Source organism: Acipenser ruthenus, chromosome 3, assembly GCF_902713425.1.
Source record: "Acipenser ruthenus chromosome 3, fAciRut3.2 maternal haplotype, whole genome shotgun sequence".
NCBI classification, from domain to species: domain Eukaryota; kingdom Metazoa; phylum Chordata; class Actinopteri; order Acipenseriformes; family Acipenseridae; genus Acipenser; species Acipenser ruthenus.
The window spans coordinates 27,464,398-27,491,099 of record NC_081191.1 but is presented as its reverse complement, the minus strand read 5'-3'; the positions used below and the strand labels follow the sequence as shown (position 1 = coordinate 27,491,099).

The window sequence follows — 26,702 nt, the reverse complement described above, 5'->3', positions numbered from 1 at the left end:
CCAAATACACCTCACAGGACGCTGCGTGGTCCTCCACCGGGACCGCCTCGCCCCCTACCGGGGAGACCAGGTACCCGACGCACCCCAGGGAGCCGGCCACCCAGGACAGGAACCTCAGAGTGGTCCATTGGGAGCCCATAGAGGAAGGCCCCACCATTCCACAATCACCCCTCCTGTGGTGGCATGCCACCACCGGCCTCGAGTCTCTACTTCACAGAGAGGACCTCCATCCCTTCAACCCAGCCATCTTGCCTCTGAACCTAACCAAAGACCCCGCCGCAAGGTTCGGGCACCCCTGCGCTTCCGGGACACAGATTGAGCTTTCCGAGGGCGGTAAGCAGCAAAAGGGGGGCAATGTAGCGGCGGGCTATAAAAACGGGGGCTAATCACATAGTTAGACACCTTGCATTGTGTAGTTTAGTGGGCATAGTGCCAACTGTGTACAGCTGGGATTGGGGGGAAGTATAGTTGTCAGGGATTGGGGGGTTAGTATGCTAATTAGGGAAAAGTTTAGTTGGCCAATGATCAAGCCTGGTTGGGCTATATTAGGGGGCTCAGCACCGATGTTGGCTGGTTCTGTTCTGTTTTGTTGGACTTGGGGATGGAATTGATAAAGAGCAATAAACGGTACCTTTGGGTGCGTTTCAACTCAATAAACAGTGTCTGCCTGCTTATTTCGCCGCCGTCGCTGCTGAATTAACCTCCCGCTTGGAACCCACAGCACGCTCGACGTTACAATATATATATATAACTGAAATATGTCTTTCTGAATTTAGTTAACTGAAACTAAAACTAAACCTAAATAATAATTGAAAACAAAAACTAAATTGAAGTAAAATAATAATCTTACCAACTACAAACTGAAACTCAAAGAACACTGCTGTGCCTTTAAGACTATTTTACTGATGGTGTCCTTTGGCGACCGCTAGGTGCTCCAAGGCAGTGAGTCAAGTTAGCTGAAAAAAAAACAAGAATGGTTACGTTTTCAAATTCGGATTCGAGCATTTTGTACAGCTAGTGATCTGAGCAATGGAGCATTGGCATGGCTTCACATCCAATTAGATCTAACAACGTGCCCCAGCCAAATATAGTGAACCTTATCAAACCAAACTGTTTATTTGAAAGCTTAATTGGATTGTATGTGTTAAAATTATAAATGATCATTAAAACAGTGTATATTCAAGTTGAGGCGAAGGTTAGCTAGCGTTTGAGCTGGAGGTGGAGACGTAGTGATGATGATCAACGACTGAAAATAACTTCATACAATGCCGAAAACTGGATGTGCCTTTTAATTCACTTAACAATCTAAAGAAAAACGTGGATGTGGGCTAAACCCTAAAAACTGGTTATATTAAACTAGAAAGCTACTACTGTCGTATTTAATAGTAATTTTGGCACTATTTAAACTACACAAGTACCGGTAGTATTTGTCACACATTAAAAGTGTAGATTTACAAAAATAATACTGTATAATATTTGTATGTAAAATGTATATATTTGAAAATATATATATATATATATATATATATATATATATATATATATATATATATATAGTATATTATATATATAATATATATATAGTAAAATAATAAAAAAAACAGTAAATAGTTTCACTATATATGTATATACAGACGTGCTCAAATTTGTTGGTACCCCTCCACAAAAAACGAAGAATGCACAATTTTCTCTGAAATAACTTGAAACTGACAAAAGTAATTGGCATCCACCATTGTTTAATCTATATTTAATAGAAATCAGACTTTGCTTTTGATTTTTTATTCAACATAATATTGTAAATAATAAAACAAATGAAAATGGCATGGACAAAAATGATGGGACCGCTAACCTAATATTTTGTTGCACAACCTTTAGAGGCAATCACTGCAATCAATATTTTCTGTAGCTCTCAATGAGACTTCTGCACCTGTTAACAGGTAGTTTGGCCCACTCTTCCTGAGCAAACTGCTCCAGCTGTCTCAGGTTTGATGGGTGCCTTCTCCAGACTGCAAGTTTCAGCTCTTTCCATAGATGTTCGATAGGATTCAGATCAGGACTCATAGAAGGCCACTTCAGAATAGTCCAATGTTTTGTTCTTATCCATTCTTGGGTGCTTTTAGCTGTGTGTTTTGGGTCATTATCCTGTTGGAGGACCCATGACCTGCGACTGAGACAGAGCTTTCTGACACTGGGCAGTACGTTTCGCTCCAGAATGCCTTGATAGTCTTGAGATTTCATTGTGCCCTGCACAGATTCAAGGCACCCTGTGCCAGGCGCAGCAAAGAAGCCCCAAAACATAACCGAGCCTCCTCCATGTTTCACTGTAGGTATGGTGTTCTTTTCTTTGAAAGCTTCATTTTTTCGTCTGTGAACATAGAGCTGATGTGACTTGCCAAAAAGCTCCAGTTTTGACTCATCTGTCCAAAGGACATTCTCCCAGAAGGATTGTGGCTTGTCAATATGCATTTTAGCAAATTCCAGTCTGGCTTTTTTATGTTTTTCTTTCAAAAGTGGAGTCCTCCTGGGTCTTCTTCCATGGAGCCCACTTTCGCTCAAAAAGCGACGGATGGTGCGATCAGAAACTGACGTACCTTCACCTTGGAGTTCAGCTTGTATCTCTTTGGCAGTTATCCTTGGTTCTTTTTCTACCATTCGCACTATCCTTCTGTTCACACTGGGGTCGATTTTCCTCTTGCGGCCGAACCCAGGGAGGTTGGCTACAGTTCCATGGACCTTAAACTTCTTAATAATATTTGCAACTGTTGTCACAGGAACATCAAGCTGCTTGGAGATGGTCTTGTAGCCTTTACCTTTACCATGCCTGTCTATTATTTTCTTTCTGATCTCCTCAGACAACTCTCTCCTTTGCTTTCTCTGGTCCATGTTCAGTGTGGTGCACACAATGATACCAAACAGCACAGTGACTACTTTTCTCCATTTAAATAGGCTGAATGACTGATTACAAGATTGGAGACATGTGTGATACTAATTAAAGAAACTAATTAGTTTGAAATATCACTATAATCCAATTATTTATTATCTTTTCTAAAGGGTACCAACAAATGTGTCCAGGCCATTTTAGAATATATTTGTAGAATAAGCAATAATTCATCTCTTTTCACAGCTTCTTTGCTTTATTCTATGACATACCAAAGGCATGCAAGTATACATGTTAAAATAGCTTTTAATTTCATCACTTTTCAGGAGGAATGAAGCATTATTTCAATGAGCTGTAAGGGTACCAACAAATTTGAGCACGTCTGTATATATATGTGTGTGTACTGTAAAATACAAATATATAATACAAACCATTATTGTAAACCATTAATTACTTTTATTTACTGTGAAACGCTTTGGGATCTGTAAATAAAGATGTAATAAAATGTGTTGTTATATCTAATATGTGTGTGTGTATATATATATGAATATAAACAATAACAAGTAGTTGTCATGCCGTCAAACACCTATAAATACCTCCAATGTTTTGATTTAAACACATGCTCTCTTGAGAAAGATATGTAAAACATATTGAAATGTTGGGCAGCTGATATAGCTAATATATACAGTGCCTTGCGAAAGTATTCGGCCCGCTTGAACTTTGCGACCTTTTGCCACATTTCAGGCTTCAAACATAAAGATATGAAACTGTAATTTTTTGTGAAGAATCAACAACAAGTGGGACACAATCATGAAGTGGAACGAAATTTATTGGATATTTCAAACTTTTTTAACAAATAAAAAACTGAAAAATTGGGCGTGCAAAATTATTCAGCCCCTTTACTTTCAGTGCAGCAAACTCTCTCCAGAAGTTCAGTGAGGATCTCTGAATGATCCAATGTTGACCTAAATGACTAATGATGATAAATAGAATCCACCTGTGTGTAATCAAGTCTCCGTATAAATGCACCTGCACTGTGATAGTCTCAGAGGTCCGTTTAAAGCGCAGAGAGCATCATGAAGAACAAGGAACACACCAGGCAGGTCCGAGATACTGTTGTGGAGAAGTTTAAAGCCGGATTTGGATACAAAAAGATTTCCCAAGCTTTAAACATCCCAAGGAGCACTGTGCAAGCGATAATATTGAAATGGAAGGAGTATCAGACCACTGCAAATCTACCAAGACCTGGCCGTCCCTCTAAACTTTCAGCTCATACAAGGAGAAGACTGATCAGAGATGCAGCCAAGAGGCCCATGATCACTCTGGATGAACTGCAGAGATCTACAGCTGAGGTGGGAGACTCTGTCCATAGGACAACAATCAGTCGTATACTGCACAAATCTGGCCTTTATGGAAGAGTGGCAAGAAGAAAGCCATTTCTTAAAGATATCCATAAAAAGTGTCGTTTACAGTTTGCCACAAGCCACCTGGGAGACACACCAAACATGTGGAAGAAGGTGCTCTGGTCAGATGAAACCAAAATCGAACTTTTTGGCAACAATGCAAAACGTTATGTTTGGCGTAAAAGCAACACAGCTCATCACCCTGAACACACCATCCCCACTGTCAAACATGGTGGTGGCAGCATCATGGTTTGGGCCTGCTTTTCTTCAGCAGGGACAGGGAAGATGGTTAAAATTGATGGGAAGATGGATGGAGCCAAATACAGGACCATTCTGGAAGAAAACCTGATGGAGTCTGCAAAAGACCTGAGACTGGGACGGAGATTTGTCTTCCAACAAGACAATGATCCAAAACATAAAGCAAAATCTACAATGGAATGGTTCACAAATAAACATATCCAGGTGTTAGAATGGCCAAGCCAAAGTCCAGACCTGAATCCAATCGAGAATCTGTGGAAAGAACTGAAAACTGCTGTTCACAAATGCTCTCCATCCAACCTCACTGAGCTCGAGCTGTTTTGCAAGGAGGAATGGGCAAAAATTTCAGTCTCTCGATGTGCAAAACTGATAGAGACATACCCCAAGCGACTTACAGCTGTAATCGCAGCAAAAGGTGGCGCTACAAGTATTAACTTAAGGGGGCTGAATAATTTTGCACGCCCAATTTTTCAGTTTTTTATTTGTTAAAAAAGTTTGAAATATCCAATAAATTTCGTTCCACTTCATGATTGTGTCCCACTTGTTGTTGATTCTTCACAAAGAATTACAGTTTCATATCTTTATGTTTGAAGCCTGAAATGTGGCAAAAGGTCGCAAAGTTCAAGGGGGCCGAATACTTTCGCAAGGCACTGTATATAGTATGTTTTCAGATATTTATTTTTGTTATTAAAAAACACACCATTCTTGTAACCAGGTTGTTCACATAGTTTCCTGTAGGGAGTGCATCATGGTAACTTTTGCCCCCGCCCCCCCAAAAGAAAAAGCATTAACCACAATGGCATCTGCAAATCCAGTCACCATATATATATTATGTATGGGATTTGTGATTATAGTTTTTAACATTAGAAACACATTTATTTTGTGTTCACTTACCCCCGGACTATGTGCAGTTTACTGTATTTTGGTGCAATAGGGGTCCTGGGATTCCCAGAAGTACTTTTGGGCAATATCACAAAGAACCAGTAAAGTAATTTTTCGCACAGTATAATAAATAAAATCACAGATTTTCTTCCATCTAATAAAAGCCAGAACATGTCTAAAAATAAACACTGAAATAGAGAATAAAGAAACACAAAACTTAATTTTGTGCAACTTTACGCCATTTAAATGCTCTATCATGAGGCAGATGTCAAATTGCATAGTTTAGCTTGATGTTTGAAGAATAGTTAGAAGGCTTAAGTACATAATGAAGTATTGAATTGCTGTCAGTGCACTGGTAGTAATTGATTATTTGGTGTACCACTTCACAGCACCATGCTCATTTCTGCATGTATTTATGTATGTATGTATGTATTAGGAGTTGTGACGATCATCTAAGTAGGTACTGCAGTTCTGCACTACACGTGAATAGGGGAAAAAACAAAAGCAAAAAAAAAAAACACAAGGACAAAGGCATTTACAGTGACATTTTCCATTTATATTGCTGATGTCTACAACATATCTTTGAGTGAATGCTTACAGTAAATTACAAAAAACAAGGTATAGTGCCAACATTTATTCCAAGTGACTTTATTCTATTTATCATCTCCCCCCCCCCCCCAAAAAAAAAATGTACCCCAAATCCAAATGTCATTTTAGATCAAAAGGAATTTTACAATTGGGAATAATAGCTTAGCCCAATGTTTCACCAACCCTGGTCCTCATGTATCCAAGCTGCTGTTTAAACCTGGCTCTAATAATACCCATGTGTATTGAATTCTGACTGACAAATAATAATTACCACACTCTACAAAATAGTTAGTCTCAGAGGTGCCAGTGTTAACGCTGTTTTAAAGCCCTGGATGAAACAGAAGTCTTTACTGTTAGGAGGACCCGAGTTGAGAACCACTGGTTTAGCCGAAGTTATGCAAGGCCAATCGAAACATATCATTACTGCAAATCCATTTGTTGTCAATATTTTTCAAAAGAAATAGTTGGTGAAATCCCATCACTGGATCATCGTCCACCTAGAAAAATAAAATAAAGAAAACACGGTTAGGGTCCTTAGCAGCACTGAACACTTCTGCACGGATGAAAGTGACCAACGATCATTTTGACAAACTCCTGGGGCAAAACCAAAATCTTTTGCCCGAGGGCCTGGGGTTGTACATGCTGTCAGATGCATTCTCAGCCATTTTTTGGACCACTTTCAGAAACAAATTTGAACTTGACTTTGTAGAAAAAAAAATTCAGAAATTACTTCACTTACAGCTTGTCATTTTACCAGATGGATAAACCTGATAAATCACACATGAGGCTGGTTAATAAACGTTTTTTTAAAATGCAGTTTTTGCTCCAAGACTTACTGATTGAGGGTCAATTTGGCCTCCTACCAAAAATTTTGTGGGACATTTTCTTTAGTGAGAGGGTCAATACAACCAACCACAGTATTTTTATACATGCCAAAATAAAAATTCAGTATTCAGTCAGTAAGAATGATGTCTTTTGAAATTACCTTGATAAAAAAAAAAAAAAAAAAAAAAAAAAAAAAAAAAACTGGTAGAAACAAGGTATCCCTACATTAGACAAGTCACTTTTTTTGCAGCTGGTGTGCGGAAGATCATTCTTTCCTTTTCTTTTCTGAACTTTGCCAGGGCCTTTAATCAAACACCTTCCAGTGAGGTCCCTCCACTCTTATGACAAGGAGGGGATTCAGTCTGTCACTTGCCAGTCTATTCCTGAGGGCTGTCTTCAACACATTTTGAGCCCTGAAGCCCCTCTCCAACAAGACTTAAATGTTTTTTTTAAACACACATATATATTTATTTTCAAATGACACTATAAACCCCATTGTAAAAATGAAGTACAATAAATAAAAACAAAGATATAAAGTTAAAATGTGTTTATGTTTTTATATGCTTCAAAAAGGATAAAGCAAATCAAAATTACCATGCAATCTGTATTGTTAATATATGAAGTAACATTATTAGATTAAATAAATAAAATGCCACACATCATAGCCTGAAAAATTACATAGATGCACATTATTCATATAATTTACAATCAAGCACGTTTTTGTACAACATATCAAAAGTAAACTTGAAGTTTAAAAAAATGTAGTTTTTATAAATGAAGACGCTGGAGCTGTGGTTTTTGTTTCACGACTTTAACGGTAAGTATACACTTTAAACTAAACAACATATACAGTGTGCATTTCTCACCCTCTCTCGCTCTGTCACTCAATCTCTTACTCTGCTGTTCTCTCTCGCTCTCTCCAGTCCAAAAATAATCGATTGGCACTTGACAGTTCAGGCAGAACTGATCAGGCAGACACGATATGTTTTGGTCTTACTGTGTTTCATTGCCCAGTGGAGCATTTTCTTTATTGTGGTATTGGTGTCATTCAAGAACAGCACTTAGTTCCAAGGTAGATAGATGTCCTGTAGTTTTTGACACCTGACCATGAATTTTATTTTTATTTTTATTTTTATAGAAACACAAAACACGTTGCTGTCTTCATCAAAAGTTGTGTTTCTGCAACCATCCGCGTTGAAAATGGCACTTGAATTAAAATGACAGTATAAGCCATTTTACTGCTTATTGGAAGTACGAGAGTCCCAGTGCAGCTGGGATGTCCAAATAGGAGCAGTCCTGTGTCATAAACTGGCCGCATTTTGATAGATGCAGCTCGCAGATCTAAAAATAGTTATTTAAAATATTTTTAGATCAGTGATGGAGGTTTGAACGTTGGAGGATTCGCTCTGTGTCGGCACTTATTTTGCCACACTGGGAGTTGGACACCAGACCCCCCCTCGTTTTTTTTTGCACTTCTACACGAATCGTATGAATGGACATGGGAGAGGCTATTTTGACAGAATTCCGTCTACAGACTGAAAACTTTGACCCATGCTTATGTTCCGGTACATCTTGAAATACCTGGTGGCCTCATTATAGTAAAACAGTAGCTACAACTAGAAATGGATTATACCTGGTTTTATTTAATTGCAAAATTATCCATCCCTCAAACATTGCAGCATATTACATTTTTTTGTTTATTTTTTTATTTTTTATTTAAAAAAAAACGTTATCAGAGGGAGAGCAGTGTGTCAGATGGACACCGGTACAACCGAATAAATATTGCATGTTTTTCTTTGTTCTGGATGAAAGTGATAACAAAAGTAGCATAAATATATATCCAAAAGCAAATTAAATACAGCCCTTGTTAAAATTGAATTTGACAACATAAAACTCCCCTTGTTCAAACCCTAGCAGACATAGTTAGAGTGAAAATCTTCTCTTATCTTCTGTTAAGTCCAAGGCATTAAAAGTGTTAAGAGTATGGGAAAAACAACCAAATCCTTGGTGCGTACCTGGGAATTGCAGTTTTCTTACTGAAAATTACAGAATGACACACTGAATTCTTTGATCGCCACAGCAGCAACTTCATTGATATTTTTATTCGCCAACAGCTTCGTTTAGGCCGCAAATGGCCACGCTGAGCGAGACCCTCCTTTGAGTGGAGGTAGAGCTCGGCCGCCTGTAGGCCAAATTTTCTTTTGCTAGCTTTGCTTTATAACAGTCTTGTTTTGCATTTATTATTTTAATTTACACTTGTGTGTATATCCTTCCATTGCTGATACTCTAGTGGTGGCCATCCGCCACTACAACCCAAGTTATAGTGTATGACTTATATTGTAACACTTGAATGTATTTGTATTTGCTTGCGATTGTAAGTCGCCCTGGATAAGGGCGTCTGCTAAGAAATAAATAAATAATAATAATAATATATATATTGAATAGGTGCGGCTGGAAGAGTTAGAAGGCCACATAGCCACATAATGTGAATGGAATGAGGAAGTCTTCAGTCCCGGCACAGGATTCTCCAGACAACCTCAAAGCCAGGTAAGATAGACTGGCACAAAAAACCCAGAACCACTCCGAATGTGAAGCTGCTTGCACTACAAGAAACTAAAGCCCCTTTCACACTGGCACTCCTACCCGGGCTCTGGCTACCCGGGTCACAATTCCACAATTCCACCTAGTGTGGAACCACGTACCTGGGTCGTACCCGGGTTAACCCTCAGGATGTGGGTCAACCTCAGGACCCTCAGGATATGGGTCAACGCGCTTTGACCTGGGTTGAGCGAGACAACATGCATGATGGCCGTTCGTAAGCCGACGACAGAACAAACGGCCACGCCTGCGTGAAGGTTTCACTTCACACACCATGAGCCAGATTGCAGCAGTGATGATCAAACATTTGCTCTAATCAGCATTTGGGCCAATGGTTCAATCCAGAGAAGCTTGGATGGAAGCATCAGTAACAAGCTGCTTCCGGGGCATTGATACGCGTATTGTGTATTTGCATCTGTCTCCCAGGTCAACCCTGCTTTATTAAAAGCAGTGTGAAATCGCATAGCCAACCCGCATGACACCGGATCCTGACCCGGGTACCAGTGTGAAAGGGACTTAAGAGGTCAATTTGATCAATCTATGGCTCATCAGGATTTATTATTTTTTTTAAAGCATTTTACAGTACCAGGGAATCTACCTGGTTTGGCACAAGTTTACAAATGGTTCTAATCTAGGACAAATCTGTACTACAAAAATGATGGTTTTGTGTAAGCACAGACTTCACTCACCTTAAGCTGCCCTACCACCATGCTAATAACACAACTGTCTGGGGTTGGCTGGTGATCCTGTGCTGTTATACTGTGCTGGATTTTTTGGAATGGCAGGTTCTGAAAATTAAAAAAAAAAAAGTTAAAACAATACATGATTTGTACATATTTTTTATTATTTACATCCAAACCTGTATTTGTATAATGTACAGTAAGCATGCTGCATACATTTGTGCCATTAATTAAAAGAAAACACATAAAATAAAAATAAAAAAACACACACAGGTGGCACTTAAACAACACAATAAAAAAAACAAAATATCCAAAAGTGTATTATTCAATCAAATCTCATACAGTGGAATTACATTCAATGTAACCTTGGAAGAATCACTTTTTACCACTTACAGTCAATTTTTCCATAATGGCATTCTTGCCTTGAAACCCCTGTCCTTCCCATGTTAAACAGGAGGCCTCCGTCTATAAAATAAACAAAAACACCATCAACAATAAAACGGCCACTACAACAAAAACAAACAAACAAACAAACACATATGCTATCACTTAAAATCCATCCAGGTAAATTGACACAGAGGCTTTAAATTAAATTAATTTGTAAGTAGGCTAGTTGTTGTATATAAATAGTCTGCAATTACACACAGATTGAAGATCGTTCAAGTGTTTTCAACTAAACCAAGAGTGAAATTATATACATCCCCCGCCACTGCTGCAAACAGAAAACAAGTATGTGTGTAGCATTCATCCCCCGGTTAGCTGGAAATTCAAAACCAGTACAACAGGACCTTGACATACGATCAACAGTATGTACAGCACCTTCAGAAAGCTGCAGCTGAGCTTACATCTTCCCTTTCGAAAATCACACAGTTAAATCACTTGAGATGCATGTTCCAACCAGGGCTACCGTATCAGGGCGCGAAATAACCAACGGCAATTGCCATGCTGCCCAACCCATTTTGCCGCAATGCCTCTCCAAATTTAAAAAACATGCCTCCGTGCCCACTGTCATTGCTGCCGGTGTCCGTCACCAGCACATCTGATCTACAACCCATTCACAAACTTGCTCAACGTCAGCTGGCCCGTTCTGTCACAATTCAATTCTGTCTCGTCTAATCTCGTCATGCGAGAAAATGACTCATTATTATGATGCATTATTGTTGCCATTCTTTTTACTGTACACCTCCCAGCACTACGAGAACGACGTATCATTGGTTAAAAAGTGCTAACAGAGGGAGGGGCGCTATTAGTTCAGACTGAGCTGAATTTGACCACGCTTAAGTTCCAGGGATTTCAGTCACAGAGTTGTTGTCTGGCAGGGTCACTGCAGTTGTGTGGTTTTTTCTGACCGTGAGCAATGCCAAACCAGCAGCGAATTAAAAGAAAGAAGGAAGAAGAGCTGGCTAAAGCGGCAGCTAAGTGTTCCAGAATTTATGTGCTGTTCAGGTAGGAAATGGGTGTACAACAAATTCGTCCCCCAATACTAACATCAAATAATAATAATAATAATAACCGCTGTTTCACCAACAAATCTCACACCCTCAAATGTTTAAGTAGTGAGAACTTCGTCCAGTAGCTGTTTATTTATACTGTACATTAAAAAATACAGTTTTAATTTGAATGAATAGAGCAAATTACCACAGTGTATATAAATCAGAATGTTCCATAGGACCACAATGTACTAAATGAAGTAAAGCGATCTGTATATGGATTTGTTAATATCCTTCAAATATATATACCGTATATATTTAAATTTACAGCTTAGTAAAAATCACCCCCGGATTTTCATGCCCACCGAAGGCAATATTGCCTTGCCCTTCATGAACTTAAATTCATGCCCTGCAGTATACATGCATTATATATATTTATAGACTAGTTACTACCTGTTGCTACCAGTTTTTAGAGATGGCAATATCTTGTAGTGTTTAAGGGCTGCTTAACCAATGATAAGCGAGATTCATTAATTGTGGTCCAAACTATAGGTAAAACGAATTTGTTTAATCCACAAGGGTTTCCCTTACCTGACACAGCTACTGAAATATGTTTCCAGCTTACAGTGCAATATGGTAAATTTTGCAAGAGAGATCACCACTGTGGACAACTGGCATTGTGTTCTCTAAACACTATTATTTATAATTAGGTAAATCTACGTTTAATTGACTACACGTTTAAACCCATTGTTAATCTGGTCGTTTAACTGTTTAAACGGCCATAAATTTAATGTTTCACTCATTTCATATTTTTATATTTTACTTCCAATATTTTAAGTCATATTTTAACCTCGGTTTGTTATTCAAAGCGCGTACCATATAGATCCACTTAAAGACAAACAATGGTAAACATAAAAGCATAAAGGAGGACTGTAAGTTAGCACTAAAATGTAATCTGTTTTAAAAGCATAAAAAAAACATTCATAGTCGATTTTACAACGTACCATTTCTCCAGAAGCTCCATAAAAAGTGTGTGTATCCAACATCAAAAAAACATTAAAAAAACAACTATTTAAATTAAACTTAAAACACAGTTACAAGACTACATTTTTAGTTTCATTCACTTGTATATTGTTGGCAGGAAACAAAACATGTCCAGAACCAAAAACCTTTATTTTTTTTTTCATAAAAAATCAAAGCTGTTGTCTGATACAATACTAGTTCCCAGCGTCCCTCCCCTTCACAACAGCGCTTGCGCATTCACGTGAAAAAATAAAGACTTCATTTTCCAGCATCCCTCTCTTTCACGGCTTCTCGGTTCAGCTCACTTGAATAATTAAAAGCTGCTCTGTAATTGCAGATGTCCTGTTGAACACACACAATAAAATATGGACAAATAAAAAGGTGTAAGCACTTTGTAACAGACATCTTATTCACTGTTCTTTTTATAAATAAATAAATAGTAGCTACATGTTTTTCTTTTCCAATGTGTTAGTGTTTTACTGTGGCATGAATGGAGCCGCGAGGTGCCTTAATCACACAGGCTATTCACTTTACTGAAATAATGTACAGTACCAAGACTAGGGCCCTATGGAATTCATGTTGCTGATTCCCATTTATTTATTTTTTTTCTGATTTCCGTTTTTACCATTTAAAAAAAATGTAATTAGGTTAATTTAAATGAACTTATGCACACCGCAGGCAAGGTGAACAACACAAAACCGTAAACCTACAGGCTCCTACTTTTTCCATTTGGTCTGCGTTCGTCTTTATTGGATTAAGTACTGTTTTATCTTATTGTATTGAAAATAGTATTGTTAACTTTAAAAATAGGTTGTATTTTTTTTTTTTTTTAGTGCATTGTGGGGCGCGCCAAAGCAAACAGATAGATGTTTCATAACTTTTAGTTTTGAACTTGATCAATTCTATATTGCTGCTATGCCCATGGTTTCACTACCATAAATCTCTGTGTGAACACTGGGATCGTATTGTTCTGTGTGAGGAGTACTTTTGTGGTGTAACACAGACGTTAAAAATAGTCTGCAACGTTGTCTAATTGTTTAAGTCCTTAAAAAGGTTTCTATTTATTTTCCATGATTGCATTTATTTAACGCACTCGAATTAATTATTTTCACTGACTCGGCCCTTCTCGTTGTTTATCCCTTACAGAATACCCCGTCTCATTTATACCCCAGCTACAGAAACCGTCCCCCCGCCACCCATTCCCCCACTTTTGAAACCAGTTATGCCACTGCCTGTACTGACCATTAGTTTCACATTTTCCCTTCAAATATGTAAATCTCAAGGTTAATGCCAAATGCATTTTTTCGTACAGAACTTAATTCAGCGTTAATATTCTTTTGATTCCGTAATTCCGTCTGTGCTCTTGTTAACACGGATTCCATAGAGCCCTATAAGACCTGAAAAAAGGCAATGCGATGGAGATACACAACAACGCAGGTAGCTGGTCTGTCCTTAATTTATGCAAGACATATTTAGAGTGATCACGTGTAAGAACAGGTCAGGTTTCCTTAAAGAGGAAAACCATAGAAAGGGAAACATATCTTTGCGGAAAATATGCAAAAATAATTTGATAATATATTTTACTGTTAAGTTGCGTTTAAACGTATAATACAAATTTGAAACAAAAATAGTTTTAATCCACGTTTACCGTTTAAACCCTTACAGCCCTATTTATAACTGTGCATGATGCCGCAACAACTCCTGAGTGCATGTTGGACGTACTGCATACTCTCAATAACTTTTTCGATTGTTGTACTTTTAAAGAACGACTAACAGAGCTGGACTAGCCTTAAAGCAATTGCTGGTGCCATCATTTGTCCCTCCAGACTTATGCAAAACACGAACCAATATTTCATAATTTGTTATCCTTTATACCAAACCTGTACAGTATATTGTATAAACTGTTGCTTAATGTGTAACATAACAGCTGTCAGAAATCCTGGAGGGTGGACATAGTGAACCACCCAATCACTGCAAACATGTGGAAAGATGTTGCAATACAACATAACATCTGGGACATGTGGAACAGTCCACTCTAGTCCCTAGGGGCGGTTGTAATATCTGATGTATTTAATCCAGAACGCAGCCATATTATAAAATGTGCCAGTATATCATAATACCTAACAGCAATTGTTTCTACAGTTTAAAAGATTTTGAAAGAGTAATATGGATTTAAATTTTTACAAAACCATTTCCAGATTCAGATGTAGGAATTACATAACCCTAATTTCTACCAATCAGTGCGTTTGTGAATTTTAAATACCCCCCCCCCCCCCCTTATTTATATTGTATCAACAGCTGTGTACATCCAAGTCAAATGACCATGTGTGGGGCATCTAGTCAAAATATACAGTTGGCGTTGTTACTGTTTGGATTAACAACAAAAAATAATATAATGATCATACTTACGTAGAGATCTGCCAAAAGCACTCTGTTGCTATCAAATTGTTGGTAGTAGTGCTGTACGAAGCCAGCTCCTATTTGTTCCCACATTGGTTTTTCCGCCATTATATGCAGGGTTTGGGATCTAGATCTGAAAACAGTACATTTCTTATCAACCCGATTCACCACGTTTATTATCCACAAATTGTATTTGTTCAAAAAACACATCCCGTGCACATCTGCTCGGCAGTCTTCCTTAATATTTTTAAACTCTTGAGTTTTTCCAGAACCTTACCAACTGCTTTCATTTTAAACCAAAAGGTTGCAGTCCCTCTATTTATTTTTTAGGATTTATTTATGTATTTATATTAATAAAGATCACCAGAGTATTATAAAATGTATTAAAAATAACAGTAATACAGTTCAACAGTTACACATGTTCTAGTTTTTACAGGTGTATAAAACTGTCATGTGATATTCCACTTCTTTGACAAAAGTCACATTATTTTTGTTTTTATGTTTACATTCGTGGATATGATTTGTGGTTAGGGCTCTGGACTCTTGACCGGAGAGTCGTAGGTTCAATCCCATGTGGGGGACACTGGGGCTGTACCCTTGAGCAAGGTACTTTACCTAGATTGCTCCAACTGTACAAATGGGTAATTGTATGTAAAAACATAATGTGATATCTGTGTAATGTGATATCTTGTAACAATTGTAAGTCGCCCTGGATAAGGGTGTCTGCTAAGAAATAAATAAATAATATGCTGCTTAGCCTGTAATCTAAAACAATTAATCAAGCGATTTTTTAAGTAGGAGAATATGATTATGATCATGAATATGACTATGACTGTCAGTTGAGCGGAAAGCTTGCCGGACAGATAACTGGAAAGATCTTTCCAAAAGCGACAGGTTACATCACATTGGTAAAACAAGTGTTTAATAGATTCCTCAGATTCACAGCAAAAACTGCACTTTGGGGAAATATTCAGAAAATAGTGACTTCTCTTTAGATTGGTTGGGTAAGTCCTGTGTAGATTACTGAAATGGGTTTATGGGAGATGTCCGTGCTTCTTTAAAATGTATATCATCTGGTATATCCATGATGTTGTGCCACTTTGACAAACTATTTGCTTGTGTTATTATTTTTAGTTGAATTATTTTATTACGAAATTATTATCGTATTAAACAGACTACAGCATCACTCCATCTATTTTAAATCTGATTGGAATTGCTTTCATATTGCGTCTGATGTAACGGGGCTTTGGTGTTTTCTATTAGACTTATGCAAGGAAATAGCCAAAATATCAGTGATGTATTTAATGCCCGAATTAAACCAAGTGTCAAAGACATGTCCTCTTATTTACAACGTTTTTATTATTCCAAATTACAGTTTGCAATAAAATAAATATTGTAGTTTAAAACTTGCTATGAAAGGGTGATAAACAAATGGCTAGCTTTCTTCGCATTAAAATCACATTGTAATCAGAATTTAAGACCTCCCACTGCATATATGTACACCGTTTATAACAGCATATACTGTAGACTATTATAACCAAATATTGTCTTATCCAACCAACCTTGAGTGATTTACTTTGAATTTTTGAAGTCAATCATATTGAACATCTCAAATTACTGGGCCAACAATTACTTACTGTTTTATTTTCTCTACGAAATTTTGCAGAGAAATTCATGTTTGCGTAATTTGCCTATTTTTGTACTGCGATTTGTAATGGATATACTATTCTAGAAATTCCTTGTACTTTAATTGTAAGTGACAGACCAAATATTGATAAATCCATTTGAAGCCAACTGTTAACTACTTCCTCCTCACACAAGTTAGTGCCTCTTTTCTTTAGTTTACAATGAATTAAGTAGGCGGAATACACTGCTGGCATTGTGCGCACACCAACGTAGACAAATCATTTACACGTGTGTCTTCATCCGGGTTTTTCAGTTTCTTTACAATTATTTTACACAATTGCCTTTCTCCGAGCACCGGATATGTGAATATCATAATGTCATAACTTTAAAATTCAAATTGAACAAATCTGCCTGCGGCACAGCAAACAAATCATATACAAATGAAAATGGGGAGCAGAACAGTGTCCCTCCTACAGTTCAAACCTCTTCAAAATAATGGATATTTATTGACATCAAACAGTTTTTATAAAACATTTTAGAATTACAGCTTATCTTTATTATTACATATGTGCATTTTTGTAATCGAAGTTTACTTTTGAGGTTATTTTACACGTACCTTCTAGTTAAAGTAAACCTTTCCCGTCTACTCTGCTGATCTCCCGCTCAAGCCGGCCGACCGGGAAGAATGAAGTGACTGACTCAGTTTTTTTACTAGAGTCAAAATCAACCAATGGGAGTTGCTGTGTAATGCAAAACGACAAAGAGTTCTCTGTACACAGTACTTAAGAGCAACAACACTTTGTTTGTAGTTCCGGAAGTTTGTTTTAACAAAATGTGTACTTTATCCACATAACCGAATAACCAGCTCGTGGGTTCTGAAGAGTGAAATTGAAACATTAGTGGCACATTTAGTTTTATATTTATATAAAAATGTTATGCCGCTGATTTAAAAGGCATTTTTATAAAAATCTGTTAAAAAAAACATTTGTATCTTTACAGAAAAGTTAGTGCATTACACATACAAAAGTCCACCTTGGGTTGGGTTTACATTTGCAGTATTCTTTTTAAATAAACCTGAATTTAAAAAGAACAGTTAACGGAAGTCTTGAACATGCACTTTACGCTGCGCCACACCCCTATAACAACCATGATTGAGTCTGACAAAGAATCATTATTCGTGAGATGGATTTAGTGTTATTTTTAAATGATTTACTCACTCTGTCGCCGTTAAATAAATACGTTTAACCTGTGGTTTTCGGGCATGGTATACTATAGACCAAGAGACTTATAAGATAATTCAAGAAAACACATTAAACAAAAGCACTTAGTGAACATTGCTTAATACGACAAAGACCAAAACACACAATCTGTAATCATTTTAGGTAATTTCAAATATTCGTACATTACAAAAGTATTGGCACCTTTACATTAAAAGTCTGTAAAATGTATAGAACTTATCTAAAAATATATTAATTGATTGAAAATCATTACACAGCAATTAGGCTGCATTATAAAGTCAATAGCCAGAAAAGTGGTAATTATTTGAAACATCTATTGAAGAAAATCATTTTGGCAACAAAGCAGATGATGGTCAAGACAAAGGAGGTGGATTCACGTTTGAGAAAAGCACTCATAGCAAACTACAACAAAGGAAATGGCTACAAAGCAGTATCAAAGAAATATGGAATACCAAAATCCACTTTCAGAGCAATCATCAAGAAGTACAGCAGAACAAATTCAACTGAAACACTTGAAAGTGGACAAACAAAATTATGGGTACAGCAGAATTATATTTTTATATATATTCAAGATTAAAAGCCAAGGACTTAAATACAAATTTAGAAGCATCAGGCATAGTAGTGCACAAAGGCACCTTTGCAGGTAGACCTCACTGGCAAACCACTTTTAAAGGAAATTCATAAAACAAACCGTCTTAAAAAAGACAAGAGATATCAACAGGAATCTGAAGGATTCTTCAAAATTCTCTGGTCTGATGCAACTAAAATATAACCTTTCTCCAAAAATGGACCATAGTATGTTTGGGGGGGGGGGAAAGGGAAAGCCTTCAATAAAGAAAACCTTGTAATGTTATCTTGTGTGGTTCAGGGGGCGTGGAGCGGGGGTTCATAATCTTCTAATCTTCTAATTTTCTAATTCACTGTCAATTAGTATCTATTTTCTATTTAAGCCCTGATCACCTGCACCCTTTCTGTCTAGTGTTTCGTTTTTGAATCCTGACCGGTAGTGTTACACATTACTCTGCAAAAAATATATATATATATATATTAGGGCAGCAGTGTGGAGTAGTGGTTAGGGCTCTGGACCGGAGGGTTGTGGGTTCAATCCCCAGTGGGGGACACTGCTGTTGTACCCTTGAGCAAGGTACTTTACCTAGATTGCTCCAGTAAAAACCCAACTGTATAAATGGGTAATTGTATGTAAAAATAATGTGATATCTGTATAATGTGAAATAATGTATAATGTGATCTTGTAACAATTGTAAGTCGCCCTGGATAAGGGCGTCTGCTAAGAAATAAATAATAATAATATATATATAATAATAATTCCTACGAAGATTATTGTTTCAAACAATTAAATACCTGCAAGCGTACCTGCTTACTAATGGAAAAGCCTTCAGCACAGCTCCACTATAAAGATTGGACGACACCTAAGCTACTGAAATTTCTTTTTGAGAAGTCCATTCCCATCTCCGCTGGCGGAGATCGCATGTCTTTATTTCTTACTTATTGTGAAGCTTTGTCAGCTGAGCCGATTCTTCCTCCCCGCCTGCAAGCTTCGGCCGTCAGGCCCTCCACTTCTGCTACTCTCACAGCTTCTGTTCCTGCTGCGCATACACAAGACCCTGCTCACGCAGCCCAGCTCCCCCTGCCAGCGCAGTCAGCGCATCCACAGCATCTGCTGCCGCAGTCACTCACTTCGCTCATCCCCTCCACCAGCAGCACCCATCAGGTCACATTTAATCAGCTGCAAACTCTGCTCCAGCCCATTATAGACTCTCAGCTAGCCCTCAGCGCCCGTCTTGACAAACTGGAGAATCCTTCTCCGGCTCCACCTGCCTTCAGTTCCACTCCTGCTTATACTTCAGGTACATCCTCTTTAGTACCCCCTGTTGCTCTTCCAGAGTTCAACCTCTCCTCAGCCACTGCAGCAGGTTTCTCTTCTCCCCGTGCTATTACCAGCCATTCTATTTCTCCAAAAATTAGGAAGCAAATTATTGAAGACAAGGACATTAATCTCGTTTCCATTCTCATTGCCTCGTCTGAGTTATTGGATCACAGAGTGGTTGACTGTGGAGACGTTTCAGTCACTCTAAAGTTCCACGACCCACGTCTTCAAAAAAGCCTTTCCGTGGGGGAATTCGTCCTTGCTTTCTCCATCTATCGTGACATTCTCTGTTCTGTTTATCCACACAGATTAGAGGAGCTAAATCAGTATCTCTTCCTGGTTGTTGAATTGTCTGTGCGCTATGGGGGCACCTTGTTCTATCAATACCACCGCGCTTTCTCAGCCAAAGCTGCTGCCACCCTCTCAGCTGACAACCGTATCGTGGACTGGTCCCGTTCCGACCCAAATCTTTTCACCCGCATCTTCAGTGGAATTCGTGCCAACGCCTGCAGTGCATGCACCTCCACAGCGCACTCCTCTCACTTATGCCCTAAAGTAGCAGCTAGTTCACTTCAACCCATTCCTCGTCCCTTGCCTTCTCTTCCCAGTTCAAGACCGCTTGCCCCTGCTTCCATCCATGCTTCAGTTCCGCCCACCAGATCTCAAGCCCAAGATATCTATGGCCGTCCCATCAAGTTTTCAGGCAGCAGGCAAATATGTAATAATTTTAATTCTTCCGTCTGCTTCAACCGTCTCTGCGAGAACGTCCATGACTGCAGCTTCTGTAATGACGCCCACTCCCGGTCCATATGTCCTCTTACAACTAAGTGACAATCAAAGCTGCTTCAGGTTTTTACTCCTATCAACGTTCCAGCTCTCGTTAAGGCGCTTCATAATCATCCTGACAAGCCGTTCGTCTCCTATCTAATTAACGGACTTACAAATGGCTTCTTCACATCCCTTCTGAGTCTCACATCTGTCAAAACCTCCATTCTGCCATAGCAGAGCCACAAATCGTCAGTTCCCTCATCCAAGCCGAAGTTGACAAAGGCTTCATGGTCGGTCCCTTTGCAGCACCTCCCTTCACTACCTTTCGCATTAATCCCATAGGCATCGCTACCCGCAAGTATTCTGGCAAGAAACGTCTTATCATTGACCTATCTGCTCCTCTGGGCGGTTACACATGCAGCATCAATTCCCTCATTTCAAGCGAGGAGTTCGCTCTTCACTTCATAAAGCTCTTGGACGCCATTCATTCCATCAAAATTGCAGGTCACGGAGCCTGGCTTGCCAAAGCCGATATCTCTGATGCATTTAAGGTCATGCCTATTCATCCTTCCCTTCGTCACCTTTTTGGAGTGCTGGGCAGACAAGTTCTATTTCTCCACCCAGCTCACCTTCGGTTGCCGCAGTAGCCCAAAAATATTCGATTCCTTATCAGAAGCCCTCTGCTGGATTTTGCTCAACACCTATCATGTTCCCTTCCTCCTTCATCTAATGGACGACTTCCTTATTTCCGCCCCTTCAGATCCTCCAGCCCAAGCAATTAATCAGCTTAAGGCCCTCTTCTCCTTAGTTGGTGTCCCCCTTTCTCAAGAGAAAACCATCGGCCCTGTCAACTTTCTGGAATTCCTCGGGATTACTCTAGATACTGTGAAATTCAAAGCCAGCCTGCCCCCTGCCAAACTCCAACGTATTCTCTCACTCATCAACAGTTTTCAGATCTCCTCTTTCATTAAGAAGCGGGACCTCCTGTCTGTCCTCTGTCATTTTAATTTTGCCATCCGCATCATTCCTCAGGGCAGAACATTTATCTCACTTCTAGCCCTCTCATCAACTGCCAAGAATATGAATTCATACGTCAAAATCTCAGCCAAAGCCAGAAAAGATATAAAAATGTGGATCACTCTCCTTACTAACTGGAACGGTCTCTCTTTATTTTATGATAACTTCATTTCAGCCCCTCACGATCTTGCCCTCTTCACTGACGCCTCATCCATCGGATTTGGCGGGTTCCTCTCATCTGAATGGTTCTCCAGCACTTGGCACCCTGAAATTCAGCTTCTTCCCCCTCAAGAGAAATCCACTGCTCTCCTAGAAATATATCCAATCGTAGTAGCCGCTGTCCTCTGGGGTCACCAATGGTCAAGGAAATCAATCCTTTTCTTCAGTGATAACAAACCCACAGTGTACATCATCAACAAAGGACGTTCTTCATCCCCTCTCATTATACGCTTGCTCCGTCGTCTCATATGGTCTTCCGTATCTCTCAACTTCTTAATACAAGCCCACCATCTTCCTGGTACCCATAATAATTCTGCTGATGCTCTCTCTCGCCTGAAGGTATCCAAGTTCCGTCAGCTGGTCCCGTCTGCTTCCCCAAACCCCCTTCAGATCCCACAGTTTCATCAGATGCTTTTAGACTGAATCTTACCCTTTGCAATCTCCTTCAATCTACTCAAAACTACATGTCTACAGCCCTCGCCCCTTCTTCAAGAGCTTCTTATTCTACAGCTTGGTCAGCATTCTTAACCTTCTGCGCTCATAATCATATCCACCCTATTCCCTTCAATCAAGACTGGATCCTGGCCTTCAATTTCCATGCTAAGGAATCTCTCCATCTCTCCCCAGCATCCATTAAATCTTACATTTCAGGAATCCAATATCACTACCGCATCATCTCCCACCATTCTCTCCATACCAGTAGTTCGTCTGACTCTCCGCAGAATCTTCAAAAGTTCCCCCCCTGCTGCACCTTCCCGCCTGCCCATATCAACAGACATTCTCCATTCACTCATCTCTACTCTTCGGAAAGGTTGCTTCTCCCCCTACGAAGATCTCCTCATGGAGACCATCTGCCTAACAGCCTTCTTCGGTTTCCTCAGAGTCTCAGAATTCACAGTTCCTTCAGCTTCTAGTTTCCCCGCAGCGGGTATTCGTTTATGTGACCTCTCTTGTATTTCCAATTCCTACTTCATAATCCGGCTGCGTACCTCAAAGACAGATCAACTCCGGCGCGGTCAGTTCATTCAGCTCTCAAGGATTGAATCTTCTATCTGCCCTTTCTCAGCAATGTCAAGATATCTCTCCATAAGGAAACCCTCCCCCCCTGGACCCTCTATTCATTGATTCTTCTCACTCCATTATCACTCATCACTGGTTCTCAGCCCACCTCTCCACCCTCCTCTCCAGAACAGGCCTCCCTCCTCAGCTTTATACTCCCCACTCATTTCGTATAGGCACAGCTACCTCCGCCGCAAGGGCCAGCATCATCCACAGCCTGATCAAGACCATGGGGTGCTGGTCCTCTTCTGCAGTACTCCTATGTTCATTCATCTCCCTCCGATATAGTTGTAGCCCATTTTAAAATCGCTAGTATGCCTGGAATGGGGGCTACCTGACCGCCGGGGCCACCAGAGGTTTTCCCCTAATTGGCCTCAAGGGGTTTTTTCCTCTCCACTGAGTGGCAGGTATACACATAATCACATCCTACTAATATATCCACTAACCTCCCTCTGTTTGTCTCGTTTGTCCTTCTGGTCTTGTGTCTATGTTATGCATTGGCATGGCTGTCTTTGTTTGTCTCACGGTGTGGGAGATTTCGTGAGGTGCCGGGGGTCCATCCTTTGGGGGGCAAGTGAGTCTCACTTCCCCGACCTCAGGGTTAGGCATCCACCTCCCTTACCTTCAGTGGGGTTCTCACCATGTGAGTCAGAGCGGACCCCCGGCCATACCCTGTCCTGTCGCAGTTCCTGCTCTTATCTTGCCTCACTCGAGGCTCTGTTCAATTCTGCCTTTCTTTCAGGACGTGGCCCTCGTGCTTGAGTCCCATACTAACCTCTATGCTTTGTCCTTATTTCAGGTCCCAGGCAGCGTGACGTCTCGGCCAATCAGGGGTTTAACGAGCGCCCCTTACAGTCTCAGACGCTGGGTACCTCTCTCTCTCATCTCCTTTCGTGTCCCGCTCATCCGGGACCGACTTCCTCTCGAGTGGCGGCTCTCCGAGTCGTAACCCTCGTATGTGTTTTCGGTATGCTGGGTCCTCTGCCCCTGGGATGCGTCGGCATCGCCGCCCTCAGTCAGCGACCACTTTTTCTATCCTGTCTCCGGTATGCTGGGCCCTCATCCCCTGGAATGTGTCGGCATCACCTCCCTCAGTCAGCGACCACCTTTTCTGTCCTGTCTTCGGTATGCTGGGTCCTCTGCCCCTGGGATGTGTCGGCATTGCCGCCCTCAGTCAGCGACCATCTTTCTATCCTACTAACTGCTCCTTCTGCTGCTTCTGCCTTTTCCTTCGCCCCAGCTCCCGCCCCGTGAAGCTACAGTTAAACATGGAGGTTCAATCATGATATGGGGGTATTTTAACAGTTCAGGAACTGGAGACATTCATGCAGCCATGTATCAAAACATTCTACAACGTACAACGATACCATCTGCTTGTAAGCTTTGGCAGACAGTTTATCTTCCAACACAACAACGACCCAAAGCATACGGCTAAGTCAACTCTGGAGTTCTTGAAGAAAACAAAGATAAAAGTTGTGGAATGGCCTTCACAATCACCAGACCTCAATCCAATAGAAATGTTTTGGACTGAAGTGAAAAAAGATGTAGCCAAGCATTGTGTTTGCAATCTGTCAGAGCTGAAGGAAATACACAAGACAGAATGGGCCCAGATTACATACTGGTGAATTATCATAAACATCTAAAAGCCATAATAAAAGCAAAAAGAGGACACACAAAATACTGAAGCAGGGGTGCCAATACTTTTGTCATGAACAAATACTTTAAATGAAATAATTGTTATTTTTAATATTTGTTAAATTACTAGAAATTGTGTGTTTTGTTTTCTGTTATATTAAAAATTGGTTAAAATTTACTGAATGCTTGTCCTTAAGCTGTTATCTTGAATTTTAGTAGCGTACAGTGCCAACACGTTTGTCTGCGACCATGTTGGTTGATGTTCTGGCAGTGCTTGCACAATTAAAAACCATTGATATCTATGTAGTCCAAAATAAATCAAATTCATGAAGCTTGGGGCTTTACAGTATATACATGCAGTATAAACAGCAAGACACCAGTAAACTTTGTGTTTAACAGCAACTAGATTCATGCTTGTAGACACAATTGATGGACTTTCAAAGTTTATAAAACTTGGACTTAACTTTTTTTTTTTCTTTTCTTAAACCAACAGTGGAGTCTTTTGAACTAGAACTGACCAGGATAAACCAGTGTTATTAGTTTACTTGAGACATATTTGAGATAGTTTGCACTGTTTTAAACCAAAATAATATATATATATATATATATATATATATATATATATATATATATATATATATATATATATATATATATATATACAGTACTGTGCAAAAGTTTTAGGCAGGTGTGAAAAAATGCTGTAAAGTAAGAATGCTTTCAAAAATAGACATGTTAATAGATTATATTTATCAATTAACTAAATGCAAAGTGAGTGAACAGAAGAAAAATCTAAATCAAATCCATGTTTGGTGTGACCACCCTTTGCCTTCAAAACAGCATCAATTCTTCTAGGTACACTTGCACAAAGTCAGGGATTTTGTAGGCATATAGTCAGGTGTATGATTAAACAATTATACCAAACAGGTGCTAATGATCATCAATTCAATATGTAGGTTGAAACACAATCATTAACTGAAACAGAAACAGCTGTGTAGGAGGAATAAAACTGGGTGAGGAACAGCCAGACTCAGCTAACAAGGTGAGGTTGCTGAAGACAGTTTACTGTCAAAAGTCATACACCTTGGCAAGACTGAGCACAGCAACAAGACACAAGGTAGTTATACTGCATCAGCAAGGTCTCTCCCAGGCAGAAATTTCAAGGCAGACAGGGGTTTCCAGATGTGCTGTCCAAGCTCTTTTGAAGAAGCACAAAGAAGCGGGCAACGTTGAGGACCGTAGACGCAGTGGTCGGCCAAGGAAACTTACTGCAGCTGATGAAATCGGAAGATGTCCAGCAGTGCCATCAGCTCAGAATTGGCAGAAAACAGTGGGACCCTGGTACACCCATCTACTGTCCAGAGAAGTCTGGTCAGAAGTGGCCTTCATGGAAGACTTGCGGCCAAAAAGCCATACCTCCGACGTGGAAACAAGGCCAAGCGACTCAACTATGCACGAAAACACAGGAACTGGGGTGCAGAAAAATGGCAGCAGGTGCTCTGGACTGAATATTTGGCTGTAGCAGAAGGCAGTTTGTTTGCCGAAGGGCTGGAGAGCGGTACACGAATGAGTGTCTGCAGGCAACAGTGAAGCATGGTGGAGGTTCCTTGCAAGTTTGGGGCTGCATTTCTGCAAATGGAGTTGGGGATTTGGTCAGAATTAATGGTCTCCTCAATGCTGAGAAGTACAGGCAGATACTTATCCATCATGCAATACCATCAGGGAGGCATCTGATTGGCCCCAAATTTATTCTGCAGCATGACAACGACCCCAAACATACAGCGAAAGTCATTAAGAACTATCTTCAGCGTAAAGAACAACAAGGAGTCCTGGAAGTGATGGTATGGCCCCCACAGAGCCCTGATCTCAACATCATCGAGTCTGTCTGGGATTACATGAAGAGAGAGAAGCAACTGAGGCTGCCTAAATCCACAGAAGAACTGTGGTTAGTTCTCCAAGATGTTTGGGCCAACCTACCTGCCTAGTTCCTTCAAAAACTGTGTTCAAGTGTACCTAGAAGAATTGATGCTGTTTTAAAGGCAAAGGGTGGTCACACCAAATATTGATTTGATGTAGATTTTTCTTCTGTTCACTCACTTTGCATTTTGTTAATTGATAAATATAAACTATTAACATGTCTATTTTTGAAAGCATTCTTACTTTACAGCATTTTTTCACACCTGCCTAAAACTTTTGCACAGTACTGTGTATATATATATATATATATATATATATATATATATATATATATATATATATATATATATTATTATTTATTTCTTAGCAG

The 26,702-nt window shown here is 39.6% G+C and overlaps 1 protein-coding gene across 1 annotated transcript; it reads right to left on the bottom strand.

The window, feature by feature from the left end:
- Positions 1-5,955: 5,955 nt before the first annotated feature.
- On the bottom strand, positions 5,956-17,345 carry LOC117435300 (nuclear transport factor 2). Its single transcript, XM_034058352.3, has 5 exons — positions 17,208-17,345; positions 14,975-15,098; positions 10,506-10,577; positions 10,122-10,220; positions 5,956-6,506 (listed from the first exon to the last, which is right to left on the bottom strand). Exons 2-5 carry the CDS (start codon positions 15,071-15,073, stop codon positions 6,393-6,395), a joined length of 384 nt encoding a protein of 127 aa, XP_033914243.1. The 5' UTR covers positions 15,074-15,098; positions 17,208-17,345; the 3' UTR covers positions 5,956-6,392.
- Positions 17,346-26,702: the final 9,357 nt, after the last annotated feature.

Coding starts and splice junctions, on each gene's coding strand:
- LOC117435300 (XM_034058352.3), bottom strand. CDS start 15,073: ATGGCGGAAAAACCAATGTGGGAACAAATAGGAGCTGGCTTCGTACAG. Junction 10,221..10,505: donor CCATTATGGAAAAATTGACT/GTAAGTGGTAAA, acceptor TTTAATTTTCAG/AACCTGCCATTCCAAAAAAT. Junction 6,507..10,121: donor TGGTGGTAGGGCAGCTTAAG/GTGAGTGAAGTC, acceptor TTATTTTTCTAG/GTGGACGATGATCCAGTGAT.